Source organism: Grammomys surdaster, unplaced genomic scaffold, assembly GCF_004785775.1.
Source record: "Grammomys surdaster isolate TR1022 unplaced genomic scaffold, NIH_TR_1.0 150, whole genome shotgun sequence".
NCBI classification, from domain to species: Eukaryota; Metazoa; Chordata; class Mammalia; order Rodentia; family Muridae; genus Grammomys; species Grammomys surdaster.
The window spans coordinates 21,025,292-21,041,830 of record NW_021604608.1 but is presented as its reverse complement, the minus strand read 5'-3'; the positions used below and the strand labels follow the sequence as shown (position 1 = coordinate 21,041,830).

General features: G+C 44.6%; 1 protein-coding gene across 1 annotated transcript in view; it reads right to left on the bottom strand.

Moving 5' to 3' along the window:
• Positions 1-320: 320 nt before the first annotated feature.
• Positions 321-16,539, bottom strand: part of Limch1 (LIM and calponin homology domains 1) — a 290,723-nt gene continuing 274,504 nt past the window's right edge. Inside the window, 6 exon segments of the mRNA XM_028765186.1 lie at positions 321-3,166; positions 9,646-9,748; positions 11,051-11,159; positions 12,914-12,991; positions 14,740-14,863; positions 15,810-15,934. Coding sequence (XP_028621019.1) covers positions 3,141-3,166; positions 9,646-9,748; positions 11,051-11,159; positions 12,914-12,991; positions 14,740-14,863; positions 15,810-15,934 — 565 coding nt within the window. The 3' untranslated portion in view covers positions 321-3,140.

Here is a 16,539-nt window from a genome sequence, read left to right as displayed (position 1 = left end):
CTTCAACGGGCTATCGATGTTTTATCCCTGCTAGCGCTGAGTACTGATCATTACTTGGTTGTTTCTGGAAGCTTCCATAGGCACCTGAATGATCTCTCTTGGTCAGTGTGTATCTAATTTCAAGGAGTTAAAACCTTCCCTTGTGAGGCAACTCCACAGCGCCCCCTACAACCGGCTGGTAGTTCTGATTTCTCATAAATAGAAGACCTTGAGTGCATGTTGCTGCCGTCATTTGACAATGTAGCCCCGAGCAAAGAGCCCTGAGACGTTCTGCTCCCCAAGAAGAATTACCCCACCCCTCCATAAATCAACAAGCAATACCAAGTCGATTTGGGTTTTATTTATAAATGTACATTTACTATAAAAGCTGTTGCGTCTTAGACAACTTTTCATTTTTTAATTTTTTTAAACTATTTCTCAGAGGCATTTTAGAATAAATATTGTAAATGAAAGTTAGTGTAACCAATACAGAATGTCACCCACCCAGAACAGGGACATCTTTTTGGATGGACTCACATCCAAAGGTGGATCATTTCAGCTCACCGAATCTTACATCATGTCCTGGTAACTAGAAATATGTATTGTGTTAATGAGGCTACACAGAAAGAGGGACAAATGTCATGAAAGTTTGCTAGTGAGAAACAGAGTCACCCATTTCTGACCTTGGGAAAGAAGCATTTGGAGTCTGAGAGGGGGGAATCAGCTACAGTCCCCGTAGGACCAATAAATCACTCACTTGCCTCGTCTGCTTTTTAAACAAACACATTTACATTATAGCTCCACACAACAGAGCATTTTTTTTCCCTGGGATCTCAAAGATTATTTGAAGAGAGATAGATCATAGTCTTTTATGCTGCATTGGAAAATGACACGATCTAGTCTGCTGAAGTTGCCATGTAACTGGCTCTAAATGAAATATAAATCAAATAGAAATACAAACGGTTGGCAATTAGAATTTAGAAGATGTTGGAGATTATTCCAGGCTGGTGACTAGTGTTCATTATGGGAAAGCACGTTCTACACTTGGGGAATGGGGCTTTATTCCTCTCGACTCCTCCAGTCTTGCTTCGGTATACACACAATGAGTCTCACTAAGAAATATGTATAGACAGCTTTGTGAAACCAGAGGAATGTGCAATACTCATGTGCTCCTGACAGAATGGATGGCCTTGCACATGTAAAAAGTATTCTACAAAAGTGGCTTATGAAGGACCGTATTGTACATGTTTCTGTGCATTGTTTCTCATAAAGTACTCTGTTAGTATCATGCAAAGTGTAAACATCCACGTTATTAAAATAGTTAATAAAACATGCAGGTGCTTCATCAAAATATTGGACTTGATCTGTACATTTTCAAAACTTTTTCTTTTTAAATTTTTCCTTTTTTTTATTTGTCTTTTAAAATCTTTTATTCATTTTTTTTTCCCTTGTAAAGCAGCAAACACCTCTGAGAGAAGCCACAGGAACCAGGGAGTGACTTCCTCTCTCTCTGGTGTTCTGAATCTGTCGTTCATCACCATGTGCAACAGCTTTGCGATTTTTTTTCCTAAGGCACAATTTTTAATGAAATGATGTGTGAATTTCAATCCAGTAACAGCTCGTCCAAATGACAAAGTGGCCAATGGACCTCCACTGGCCGAGATGTCTGCACCTATAAGGGACCCACATGCAAAGAACCGTCTAGCATGGAAATAAATAATTGCTAGCCATATTCCATAAGACACAGAAAAAGTTATTGCTTACATAACAGAAAAACACCTACCTGCTCTCTCTATACAGCACTAGCCTACTAGGAGTGTACCCATTGTCCCCATTCACCTGGCGTCATCTCCACCATGTTGCCATCCCTTTAAGGCAGAATAAATAGTTCTTCATTCCCCAGTCTTAAGGAAACTGGCCTGGAAGCTAAGTCATGATGGTTTAGCCACTGCATTCCTCTCATGTCCAGCTGAAACTTGTCACACAGGGCACAGAATAAACCAGGCTTCCGCAGGCATCCCTGTCTGAACTCGGCGAAATTCTCAAGAATAATGAAGGTGATTCAGGAGAATGAAGGTGCACACAGGTCCGTGGGAGCAGGCAGGGGCTGCCACATTGCTGCCATTTACAGATCAGGTTGCGGGCTTGTCCCGGTATACCATCTGGGTTCTGTTAGGATGACTTAATGCTTTTCTTTGGATGCCTGGGCTTCAGGCCCTCAAGGAGAGCTTTCAGGCAAACACGTTCCTAAAATGATGCCTTAAACCCACATCCTCATACCAAGCCCCTCACTGACAACCCCTAACCCAATGCTTGGAGAAAACAAGCAGCCCCAGCCTGAAGGCTACTATTGACATACTGTCCTTGTACATTATTCTTCCCCACAGATTTCACGAAGAGTTTGAAGACAATGGCTGATCTACTTCCTGTTTCTTTCTACCCTTCTGCCATGATGCAGGACAGAAGTCTAGCGGCATTGCAAGGATTCTCTTCCTTTGATGAGACCAGCCTATATTAATGACATGACTTCCAGGGTACACAAAATCTACTACTAACAGTGTGATAATTTATTGGTAGGACTTCTGCCCCCAAAGATAAGTAACACAAATGTTTTCAGGAGTACAGTATATATTATCAGACTAGTGTCTTTGCATTAAAAAAAAAACAAAACCAAGTTACAGTTCAGAGTCAGAACTTGCTGGGGTGTCTAGAAATGCATTCACTTTACGCTCCTATGTTGGCATGTCTTGCACTTCCTGCAGCTCAATTCTGTAAACATAACGTGTTTAATTTCTAGAAACACTAAAACACAGCAGGTTTATTGCACCCTTTCGCTAATTCCCAAACAACAGAGTAACACCTTTTCAACTAAGCCTCTCTGCCCATGCTAAAACCGTTTGTTAACCAATCAGGGTCAGCACAATGCATTATTCTTCTGTATATGCTGTGCAAATGCAGAAAAAAAAAACCATCAGCCCCTCCCCCCAACCAGGAGCACAAACACTGTGCTACAATACAAAAGAGCGGATACCACCTTGTAGGAGAGTCTTCCAGAAATTAGGTGAATGCCAAGAAGCCCCTGGACTTGGGGTTTAATAAAGCAGTTGCCAAGGGACACTCTTAGTAGAAGATGCTTAGAGACCCGGAAGCCCCCAACCATATCACAGTGTTGTAGGCTGGCCGGCACCTGTGGTGACAAAAACAGAAATTTGGATTAGTCAATGTGTCTCACTTCATAAGCTTCAAAAATCTCTGGAGTTAGCCGTACCCTCGCAGAAGTCTCTTCCTCACAGGGAGGGATGTCCTGGCCCACCCTGGAGCTCTCAGCATCGTGTCCAGGGATGGAATGTGGCCTCACCTGGGGCTTTGTTGGAACACAGAGTGTGAGCCCCTCAGACCCACACAGCCACAGTGTGCTTGTGCCTATGCTGTATGCCTGATGTAAGGACTCTGGATTTCCCCTAAATTAGATGAACCCCCCCCCCCCCCGCCTCAAGATTTCCAACTTGTCTTTTGCAACACTTAAGCAGGAAGAGGATTTTTTTTTCTCTTGAAGTCTTAGGTCAAAGAATCAATTCACTGAAACTGGAGAAATCTAAATGACCTGAGAACCTGACTGCTAGATTGAACAAATAAAAATACAGAGTACCTAATTAGTTTGACTTCCAGATAAATATGCAGATAAATATGTATTTTAAATGTGTATGTGTGTATGTGTGATATTTGGGACACACTTGTGCTAAATCTGAAGCATGCAGGATCTGGAACACATACGTATCGAAAAAAACAATTTTATATCTGAAATCCAAATGTGAGATTGTATTTGTTTAGCTGGGGTGTACTGGCGAGTGCCTGTAATCTCAGCACATCAGAAGCGGAAACAAGAGAATCGGGAGTCCAAGTCTAGCCTTGGCTAACATAGTGATTTTAAGGCTAACCTGCACTACAGTGTGAGTTTGAGTATCTATCTCAAACCAAGCCACTGCCACCACCACCAACCACCATTCCAATGGGGGCAAAGGAGATCCTTAGGACCCAGGTGAGCAAGTTCGTACTGATGGCACACACTTGTAATTTCAGCACTGGGAAAGGAGAAAGTGGGGATTCCTGGGGCCTGCTGGGCTGGCAGCCTAGCCAACTTGAGTTTCAGGCTCAGATAGACAAACAGATAGGTGAGCACATGCGTATACACACTGGACAGCACCTAAAGAATGACAACCAAGAACTTGCATGGGGGGGGGGGTGCGCGCACGCGCACACACACACACACACACACACACATGCCAAATAAAAAAACAAAGCCCAAAAAATAAAACCACCACCAACAATTCACCGCCATGTGAAATTCGAACTTCAAACAGTTCACCAAGCATCTCGTACTCTATCTGGTCACCCAGTCTAACGAGGGTCATGTTTTGAGTTCTCCTTGAAGATTTCAGAACTTGTCCTTGTTTTTAGGCCCTACAGTCATGACGAGAAGCACACACTGGAGCAGACCCGGGGGTGGGGGTCGGGGGGGGAAGAGTTAGCGCTAAGTGCATCTCACCAGAGAGCATGATGGAACAGAGCGCCATGTGCGAAGGCGCCATCCAAAGCCCAAGCACAAATGGCACTAGTTAAGCCTGTGATGGCCCGACTCACGATGGGTAATTTGCTTTGCACTTCCATTCCATTTACATATGAACTTAAAAACGCTTTGCGTGGCTTTTAGGACTTGCATTTGAATATGCTTTTGCCATTTTTTCTTCCAGCAGGGAAAAAAAAAGTTCATTTGAATGTGACTAGTTACTTGGAAAAAGCAGGATTAAATATTCAGGTTTTATTATTCCAGGGAACGAAGTGATTTTTGCTTCTCTGGACTGCCTCTGATGTAAACCACACTTCCTATCAACCTAACGCCTCTCCTCTCCATTCAAAGCAAAATATTTAAAAAGGAAAAAAAAAAAAAGAATCGCTTTCAGCCATCTTCCCCCACGCCATCTGCATCTGGGGACAGTCACCCTGTCAAGCATGTTTAAATTCCGTTAGCTAAATGACTCCTACTCACAACGTCACCCATGAACATTTATTTCTTAAGACACCAAGGAAAGAAAGGAAAAGTATTCTCATAGACCCTTGTTGTCTCATGTACTCAGTTAATCAAATTCAGCCTAAGATGATACTAAGATTTGTCTAGGAAAACAAACAGGAAAGGATTTTGAAAGAAAAACTTGAAAAAAAAGAAGAAAGAAAGAAACTAGAACATGTGTGGCTATTACTAGCCAACCTTAAAAACTATCATGATGCTACAATGATTAAAACCACTCAGGAATGGAAAATGAGTACATGTCAGACATCCAGAAGCAGATTCAAATATACACGGGGACTCACAAGAAAGCTAGCATTTCATATTAGTCAGAAAAAAATGATCATTAATGATATTCATATCACTGGCTAACTCACCTGACGGCTGCCTAATTTTTATCTCCAAATATATTCCTGAGTTTACAAACTGAAAGCCACTTTGGTCTTGTCTGTACGTTTGGGATGGAAAGTGCTGCTTTTTCCCTGAGTGGGATATAAGGCCTACAATATTAAAAGGCAAAGAATTATATATATTTTTTAAGTGAAGCAAAAGTCTCTTCTGTAAAAACAAACACAAAGTGAAAGAAAGAACACTAACAACCACAGCACGTGGTGAAGACGACACTAGAAAAATGTCTTTCACTTGTAAAGTCCTCAGTGGATCAGGTTCCAACAGGAGGGCACTGGGCAAAGTTCCATATCACAGAAAAATAAACAGAATGGAGGAAAAAACCATATGGAAAGAGGTTCACACAACTTGGGGCTAAGGGGAAGCCTTGATTGTCAAAGTTTGGAAGTGCGAAGACCTGGATTTGGATCCCTGGTACCCACACAGAAGCCAGACACAGTAGAGTATGTAACTCCAACACTGAGGAGTGGGTGGGGACAGGGGGTGGGGCGGGGGATCTGTGGAGTGGGCCGGCCAGCCAGGCCACCTGAAGCAATGAACTTGAGGTTCAGTGACAGACCCCGTCTCAAAAAAATACAGTGAAGAATGACCATGGGAGACATCTGCTGTTGACCTCTTGCCCCCACGCACACATACATGTGCACATGTGCACACATGTTTACTCCGCACCACGCCCACCCCGGTACATATTTAGGCAATATGAGTTTCTCCCTACCTGGCAGAATGGGTGTTTGTTTTTCAGTGTTCAGCATGGAGCCCTGCTCTCCCATGGCTCTCCCCTGGCCCTCCCCTGGTTCTCATGCACACTAATGAAGCACTCTGCCCAGAGCTTCATCCACAGCCCAGGGGTAAAATGTTAACAGATGAAGATCTGCACAGTTGGCATCAGCAGAGAAGGAGGAGGCTGGCAAGGCTCAGACCTGTTAATACAGTGTTGCTCTTGCTCGGTAGCTACCTGCCAGAGATGATTTCACCTGTTTATCCAGATACAAGCAAGGATGTTCACAGAAGTATCTGACAAATACTGTCCAGAAACCGGAAAGAAGCAGAGTGTCCACTCAGGAGAAAGAACAAGGCAATGCTCACAAGATACTAAGTTGAACACGGCTACACTGAAAACTCCATACGGAGCTCAGTCACCCTGCGAAGCGAATCCCAACACATACACAGCTAGATGCAACTCATGTACAAGTGTACGCGCAATACACAAACATCCATTCCAGCCCTCTCTGAAGAAATCTCAGGAAAGGGATCACCTCAGGGAGATTTTGGTCCCAGCTTAGTATGCTTCTGAACAGTTCAAAATCTCTAACCTTACAGAATTCTATTATTTATTTACTTGGCTGTTCTTTTGAATGTTATACAGGTTTAGCTGTGGAGACAGTGAGCAGAGAACAATGGGGCTCCTTTGCTTTCTTCTTGATATTTCTTAACACTTTGAAAAACACAAGTAAAATATTATATTTTGAGAAAAGGTGGTGGGTCTCATGTGTGTGTGTGTGTGTGTGTATGTGTGTGTGTGCACGAGTGTGCATGCATGTGCATGCATGTGCATGTGTTTAAAAATGGTGAAGGTAAGGCATGTACATGTATGAAAATGGCATAAGGAATATGTGCTAATAAAAGAAAAAAATCTATCATAAACAAAGCAAAGTATGTGTATAGTCTACCTTCAAATAGCTTACTTACTATAGGACCAGTTGTTCCTGGAACTCTCTAGCTCTTGTCTTTAGTTGGAATTAAAGACAGTTGCTGCCCCTTTACATTTGCATGTGTAATGGAGGTTCCTAGCCAGAAACCTAACTCCCAAAAGAAACCACTAACTTCTGAAAAGTCTGGATAGACACAGGCCACTGTGCCCTATAGGGGTGTTGAGGCTTGCTGGTGTCTTCTGAGCATGCTCCAGGGACCCTGGCAGATCCATAGATCCACAGTGGTTCTGGCCGCTGCCTTGATAGTCCCTTCCCTTGTTCTAACAGTGCCCTCCTGGGACTGTGATTCCCTTTCAGCTGCTGGATGGGATTGAGAAGAAAGGGTGACTCATAAAAATGACAGGGGGAAAATTGCTTTGGAACCTGGGAAAAAGGTTCTTATCCTCTCTTCCTAAAACACACACACACAAACCCAAAATGCACAAAAGCCCAGTTCAAAAAATACAATTATTATACATTACATGTGTATTTAGACATGTACATTTTTGAGGTGTATAAAATACTATTTAGACACTTCATATAGAATACAAGGTTTAACAATTAATGCCACGTGTAATCTGTGACATTATTGATCCATTGACAATAGCTCCAACTGCAACTTCATGACTTCAAAGGTTTGTCATAGACCCAGACAACCTGCATTTGACTTTTGTTTCCTCTCATTTTATTAACAGGCACATATTCGTCAGGATTCTCTAATGCACTGAATCTGTAGCTACAAATGGAAACAAATTAATTTATTTTATTCTTATTCTCCAATCTAGAAGCCAGTGATACAACTCTTCACTTATTTTGACAAATAATATTTTTGAATTTCAGACCCATTCCATCAATATAACTGGTGAATTTTCGTTAAGAGGTCTCCAGCTGTTAGAGTTTCTTCACTGTAAACATAGTCTACTTATTAGCAGTTTGCCACCAGCCAGTTTCAAGCTGTCTGAACAGTAGGACAGCAGCGCCCTCTCGTGGCTCTAAATAAAGCATTCACCTTCCTGAGGGGAGTGGTGGGCACAAAGTCTCCACAGCCAGTCAGTTCTTAAAATCTCATTATTACTGGGGGAGGCTCTCAGGAATCAACGCGGGTGACCTTAGCTGAGATCCTAGAAGTGGGGACATAGAACCTGAAGAGGTCACCTCCTGTGGCCAGGCAGGACCTCCAGCAGAGGGATAAGGACAGCAACCTACCTACAAAATTTTTGACCCAAAATTTGTCCTGCCTTAAAGAAAGTCAGGGTCAAAGAAGGATCAGAGTCTGAAGGAACGGCCAGCCAATAACTGACTCAACTTAAAATCCATCCCGTGGGCAAGCACCAATCCCTGACATTTATGATATTCTGTTATGCTTGCAGACAGGAGTCTAGCATGGCTGCCCTCTAAGAGGTTCTACCCAACAGTAGACTAAAACAGATGCAGATAACCACAGCCAAACTGTGGATGGAGGTCAGGGACTCTTACGGAAGAGTTAGGGGAAGGACTGAAGGCCCTGAAGGGATTGGAAGGGGGTGACTGAAGGCCCTTTAGGGATGGGAACCCCATAGGAAGACAAATAGAGTCAACTAGCCTGGACCCCTGGGAGCTCTCAGAGACTGAGCCACCAACCAAAGAACATACACTGAGGCCTCCACGACTTGCCGCACATAGGTACCAGACACGCAGTTGAGTCTCCATGTGGGTCCCCCAACAACTGAGTGGAGGCTCTCCCTAAAGCTGTAGCCTGTGGTTTCTGTACCTCAACAAGGCTGCCTTGTCTTGCCTCAGTGGGAGAGGATGTACCTAATCTGGCAGAGACTCGATGTGTTAGGGTGTGGGGATACCCAGGAGGGCTCCTACCCTCTCAGAGGTGAAGGAGAGAGGGAGGGGGAGGAAAAGGGGAGGGGTAGGAACTCTATGAGGGGGACTGGAAGGGGGCAGCATTTGGGATGTAAATGAAAACAAAGAAACAGATTTTATTGTATGCTAAGGCATGGAAGTTGCTGGCAGGGGCAGAGAAGCAGGGGCCATTACATTGTCCCTCAATGAATTTTCAAGTTCTTTTAGAACAAAACCATATCCTGCAATGAAACTCCTGAAGGGCACCACTCTTGTAGAGTGAGCACACACTCATCAAACCCTGGGCAGCCACTGTCCACATTCCACCACCTCCAACGGGTGCTGGCCCTTTGCAGGCAGGCTTCACTGAGGGACAGTGCTGCAGACCCTAACCCTTCTTCTGACCCCACAAGGTGAGTGAGCTCTGGCAGAGTCCGTCTCAAACCTGGCCTATAGTTTTTTTTTTTAACCAACAATGAGCTTATGCACTCCTGCATAAGAATCATTTTCCCACGGGAGCTGGAACTTCCTGTGAGAAGCAACTGGTTGGTTATTGGCTTTTTATTTCTTTGACAACCATCCCATGAATGGGGCTGGCTTTTTCCAGGGGCAGGGATGTCAACTGGAGGGAGAAAATGCCTGACTTCATGCACCAAATCTCTCTGTACTCACTTCTGGATCGCATGTAGCAGTCGGTACAGTTTAGGAGACCGTTGCGAATCCTAACGTCTGTCCCGCTCACGGCGTCTCCGAGCTGTCCTTTACAAATGCCGCACTAGGGAGGGAAGGCACAGAAGTTATGAGACGAATGGTATTGTATGTGTGCAGTGTGCCAGGGACTGCTTGTGGCGGTCTGAGTGAGGATGGCCCTTTAGACTCATTTGTTTGCACGTTTAGTCTCCAGTTGTGAAACTGTCTGGGAAGGATTAGGAGGTGTGGCCTTGTTGGAGGTGTGTCGGTGGAAGTGGGCTTTGAGGTTTCAAAAGCTCATGGCAGGTCAGAGTCTTGCTCTGCCTGTGGTCCAGGATGTAAAGTACTCAACTAATGCTCCATCCCCATGCCTGTCTGCTTCCTGCCATGATGGTCACAGACTCTACTACCCCAAATTGAATTGTGAGCCCCAAATTGAATGCTCACCTGACAGCAAACCAAGCTGAACAGCCCGTATAACAGGAGAGCTGGCATTAGAAGCTAGGCCTCCTCATTTGCACTGCACTGGTCCATCTACAATGCTAATTGATGTCTACGTCATCGGATACAAAGGAAAATAGTAGCAACTGAGGAAGATAGAGTCCTCACTCTTATGGAGTTTGGCATTTATTACAGAGGCTGATACCACAGCATAATAAGCAATGGGGACTCAGGAAGGCTACCTGAGAGTCTTCAGCAAAGCCAACTGACTGACCGAGCATGGTGGTGCAAGCTAGTGATCTCAGCACTAAGGATCACTAGGAGACTAAGGCAGAAGGACTTTAAGGGGATTGAGGCCAGCCTGGGCTACATGGTGAAACCTTGTTTCAAACAAAACACCCCAAGGAACAATAGGGGCAAATCAACAAACTTAATACAGGGCAGATGAACCCTCGGCTTCTCAGAGGGAGCGGTCATCCCAAGGTTTCAGACAGGCTCTCTGTGAGAATTGAAATCTTACAGCTAGCCACGGCCACTGACTGGGCAGGAAATATTCTATTAGGGCAAAGTCTAAAACCCCATCACAAAAATCGTAAGACTGCAAGAACAACAAAGATGCTTTAAATAAATCCTTTAGGCCCACAGGACTCAGAAGCCCCACTGTCTTCCAGCATCCAGTTGCAACTTCTTGTTACAATGTCTACTTTTTAGCAACAGAAAGTATTTGGAAAGACAAATTACACAGATCTGTTTTTCTTCTTCTAGAAGGATTTTTCTTCCCAGAGGGATTCAGGGTTGGAGTGCTGTATCCTTCAAGCTGGACTTGACTTACACATCTGTCTGCTATGCGAGGGGAGAGGTTGTAAGGTTACAGGAGGGATTTCTCAGTGCAGGACAAGGCCCAAACCCTGACATCAGCTTAGAGAGGAGAGTGCTGTGTACATACCCTGAAACACTGAATGTGAAAGTACAGATTCAGGGTCTCGATGATCATCGCCGCGCCTTTACCCAAAGCGAGTCCACAGGAGGAGCACAGCTTCTTCCCGCTTATAGACCTGGGGGGGCGGGAGGGGGAAAGGTAAGCACAGTGAGGGCCTTGGCTCGCACGGCAGGCAACCTCATGCAAAAATGGCAACGTGGATTTGAATAAACCATTAATAAAATGAGGATGACCAAACTGACAATGGATACAGAATTAAACAGAGCCATACACTGCCAGGAAGCTGAAGGGGACAGACTTCCACGTGGTGCCGAATTGGCTGTCTGGGGCATGCTGGGATGACTCGAGATACGTGTCTTGTGTTTACAGAAGTGCTAACTACATGAAGATTTAGCTTTACCAAGGTTCCATGTGGCTTCGGCAATGCCTTAGTTAGGGTTTCTATTGCTGTGATGACACACCATGTCCCAAGAGCAAAGTGGGGTTTATTTGATTACACTTCCAGATCATAGTCCATCATTGGAGAAATCCAGGGCAGGTTCTGGAGGCAGGAGCAGATGCAGAGGCCATGGAAGGGTGCTGCTTACTGGCCGGCACCTCGGGGCTTACTCAGCCTGCTTTCTTACAGAACCCAGAACTACCAGCCCAGGATGATACCACCCTCAGTGGGCTGGGCCCTTCCTCATTAATCACTAATTAAAAAAAATACCCTACAGCTGGATCTCATGGAAGCATCTCCTCAACTGAGGCTCTTTTCTCTCTGATGACTCTAGCTTGGGTCAAATTGACACAAAACCAGCCAGTACAAGCAGTTTCCATTAAAGGTGCATTGGCCTGCTAAGGTGTTTCCTTTTTTTACAAAGAGTCCATTGTGATATAGGAGAGGAGGATGCCTTGTGGAGGCCTGGGAGACAGGGTTCCCGCTCAGCTCTGAGTTCACGGAATACTGTTGCGTGCTCTGCTTAGGTCTCCCTTCTACCTACAGAAGGAGAGGGCTGGCCAGCCCATCTCTACTGTGTCCTCCAGAACAGACACGGAGTCTGTCAGGATAGGCACTTCTTTTCTGTCTATATTGCAAACTCCTAGGACTGAACCCATCTCCTTCCTTCACCTCCAGCCCTGACTACTGTCCCCTTGCCAGCACAGGGATGTCTTCTGTGGCCGCTACTGCTACCAGATCAGCTCCTGCCCACTGCTGCAAGGCTCTAGGAGAGATTTACAAGTATGCATTGCCATCTGAAAGGCACAGTGGAACAACACAGACAGAGGAAACAGAAAGGCAGACATCCAGAGGAGGAAGAGCTGTCTTCACCAAACCCTGTAGATGATTTCAGTCTATATAGTCATGAAAAGAAATCTGTGAAAACCACCAAGTCCTCAGTCATTTGTGCCTGTGACAGATGGACACCTAGGCAGCTTTTAAAGGTATCAAGGGGACCAACTAATGTCCAGGGCCAAGGTTAGTGATCTAGGGGAGGGCTCGAAGGGGAGAATGGAGTTTTTGTTTCCCAGCCTCTCCCTGGTTCTCTGGAGGAGTCAGCAGCCCATTGCCCTCTAAGGGTTGAGAGTCGTAGAGGCAGAGGCACTGTTGCAGGAGCCTGGCAACTGTCTGGTGGACTTTATTATCAGATTAGAGGTTCCACACAATGTCATTAAAACCTAATCACCACGGCCAGCACCACACATCTGACTTTTTCTACCCTATGCTGATGAATCTGCAGGAAGATGGAGATGTTCTCTTAACTCCTCCCCTCTGTGTGTGTGGGGGGAAGGCAAGCATCACTCGGCAAGCACTAATATGGCCGAAATTATGCCCATTAAGTGCAGGACCACAAAACAGCCTCGGAAAGGCTTGCTGACCTCTTGTACCTGTTTGGAGACTGGCCTGGAGGGGTAGGAGAGCAGGGGGACAGGGGCCCAGCCCGGAAGTTCTCTCGAGGGCTTTTCCTGTAACATGGTAAAGGAGCCCACAGTTACAGAAAGTTAACAGAAGCCACAGTAAAAGACATTTTTTTTAGCTTAAAACAAAAACAAAAAAGAGCACAAAGGATTCTCCTACTGACATCTTTGCTTATTTGTTTTGAGATAAGGTCTCACTATGGCGCCCAGGTTGGTCTCAAACTTAGTGTTCCTCCTGGCTCAGCCTCTCAAGTGTGGGGGTTATGAGCATGTGTTACCATGCTTGGTTGTTGTTTATTTTTTGCTTTGGGACAAAATTAGTAATTATGTCTAGAAGGAATGTGTGTAAATGAAAATCACACTGGCACTGCTGCTTAGGAAGGAGAATTCTGGTGGATTCTCCTTCACTAAAAATTGCTGGGCTGTTATTTATGCCACTGACAGAGCTACTTCTGCACGCTGAGTTTGACATGAAAACTACGTGGTTAGTGGGACAGAAAGATGACTAAAGATCCAGGGGAAACTCTTAAGGGCAGCCTAGAAGTTCAGGGGAGATTTAAAAAAAAATAAAAAATCACTTTATGGTAAAGATCTCTCAAATAAAAAAATATCACACAGATTCACGTGGCTACTTGAGCAAACAGGGCCCATCTTAGAGGAAGTGATTTTAAGTGCCACAGTCCCTGTCTTAGAGGCCTGCAGTGAATGAATGGCTTTGAGATTGTTTAACTCTCATTAGGCCGTGAGAAACCAGAAGGGCCATAATTGGATGTTGCCAGTATGTCATGCGGGCATAGGCAGTTCAGGAGCCCTATGTGGGATCAAGCTGTCGGCTTTGAAAAGTTTACTTCATGGGTGAAGAAATAGTTAGGACAGAGAAAAGAGCAAGAGAAGAAAAACTATAACACAGAGGCAGACAAAGTCTTTCTTGTCTCCTGGCTGCTTGACCAGCCGTGAGATCCCCGGAGCGCCTACCCAACCGGCCTCCCTCCTCAGATGGTACTTGTCTTCTCCAGGAATCCCATTTCCAAAATGTAAGCACCATGGCTTGAAAGAAAGAAAAAAAGCTGAAAACCACTGCACTATCCAACACAGGAAATCACAGTTAGTTGATCTGAGCTCCTGCCAATTCTGGAATCACAGATACCCAGCCGTGAAAATGGGAGCCATCCAGACAAAGGCAGCATCCGTTCAGCATGGTGCTGAGAAGGAAGAAAAGCTAACAGGGCATCCTAGGACCCACACTGCAGTGCTGGTTATCTGCCAGGCAGGGAAATCTGTGAGGAAGGTACCAGGCTCATTCCCACTCAATAATGGGACAACTAAGGCAGGAAAAAAATGAAGACACTTGCTTAAGGTTCTGAGTAAAAGGCAGAGACAAAATCTGAACCACAATCTGGATCTAAGCGGGATGAGGGTCAAGTAATAACACATGCCAGGATTTTGGAAGTGTGATTGCATGCCTTCACTATGGTCTTCTCATGAAGCTGTGCATAGATTCCTCTCATATTTAACCAGCCAAATTCTAACCTCCCTGAACTCTTCATCATCGTAAACCGAGATTATCAACCCTATAAGATTGTTGCTACCTGAGAGAAGCAGGTTTAAACACTTTAAGGACCTATTATACCACAGTGCTTCAAAATGGTTCAATGCAGGCAAGGCACAAAGATGCAGCTGCCATCTTGCCATCACACACCTCTCCCCGCCTAAGTCAATACAAAAACAAAACAAAACAAAAAACAAACAAAACAAAACAAAAACCAACCCCATGTTCATTTTATCTGTCTACTCACTTCCGCCTTTCCCCCGGAGACTCTATCTGATGATTGACGCTTTTCTCTAGGGCCAGGGTTCTGGGCTTCACATCTTCCGACATGGGTGTTGGTGTGTTTGATATCTGTTGATTCCAAGGTGGATCTGAGACCAAGGAAGGAATATAAGCATGTTCGGTGAAGTCATCTTGATGCCCAGTAAGACACCCTTTTTTAAAGAGCTGACGCCCACTGGTCCTTACAGTAATTCTGTGTGAGCTGTGTTGCACACATATCTCAGTCTGGCTTGGCACAGTTTACTCCTCAAGAGGAGTTTTTGGGGTGGAGGGAGGATTATGTTCAGTGGTGGAACTGGGAAACTTGAAGAATGCACTGTTTATGATGTTTTTTTTTTTTAAAAAAATCTTATCCTTTAAAAAAGTCTCCTTTTGATTTAAGAAAATTGTTATTTTGTACATATGGGTGTTCTGCCTTCATGAATGTCTGTGACCCTCGTGCATGCAGTACCCATGGAGGCCATAAGAAGGCATCATAACTCCCTGGATCTGGAGTTATAGACAGTTGTGAGCTGCCATAGAAGTCCTGGGAATTAATTGAACCTGGGTCTTCTGAAAGAGTAGCTACTGCTCTTAACCACTGAACCATCTCTCCAGCCCCTTCGTTTACATTTAAAAAATTACTTTGATTTATTTTGTGAGGAAGGAGCACATGCCACAGAGGCATACACATGTGTGTGTGTGTGTGTGTGTGTGTGTGTGTGTGTGTGTGTGTAGGCCAACTTTTCGGAATTGCTTCTCACTTTCCACTACCTGAGTCTTTGAACTCAGACCCTCAGGCTCTTTAAGCACTGAGTCACCTCACCAGCCATAGTTTTTATTTTTTAAAATGCTAATACCTGTTCTGGTCTCACTCAGACCTCAACGACAGAGTACAGAATCTGGTCTCACAGTGGGAGTTTATGTGTTACGTATTTAACAGAAGCTAAAGGTAAGGGCCCTTCAGGAGAAACTTGCAGCCACCAGAGGTCAGTTCTAGACAATGTGAAGAGTTGAGAGTAACTTAAATATTGGAATTTATCTCTTCATTCTTACCCTGAGCTAGCTGTGGGTTTGTACCACAGTGTGGGGCCCCAGCCTCTGCCTCTGGCTGCTGGTCTTGATGGATTCCTTTTGGCACGGAGTTTTCAGAGTTAGCCGAGGGACTTTGAATTAGGCTGCTAGAAACAAAACAAAACAAAACAAAACCCCCAAAACTTCAGAGCAGAGGTAAAACCAACTAGATTAAATTTATTGTTTTTATACCTGAGGACACGGAGCTAGCAATTATAATCTAAGAAAAAGAAATAGACTGTCTGCTTATTCTGTTTATTTTAAACTATATCTAAAAACCATTACAAAACACTATGCATTTTTAGTTCCCATCAACTTAACACATTCAGGAAACAATTATTTCTGAAGTCCTGAGGTCCTCCCTGCCCACCTTTCAAGCTAATCACCTCTGGGAGCTCATCTGAAGCTCCCAGATTTTCACAAGGGAGCAATTCCTATAGATCTCACGTGAAAGCCAGACACAGTGAAGCACATCTGTAATCCCAGCACCTCAGGCAGAGGCAGAAGGGTCACAGGACCAGATGGGGCTATACAGTGAGTTCAAGGCCAGCCTGGGACTGTACTGCAATAGACCATCTCCAAATAAATAGATAATAAGCAAATAACTGGGGCCACTTGGGATCTCCAAGCCTTTTGGTGGTTTCTGTGTGCTAAGAAAGGAACAATTTAAGGAGACGAAAGGAAAAGTTTCTGGTGACAATGAGACCAGTCT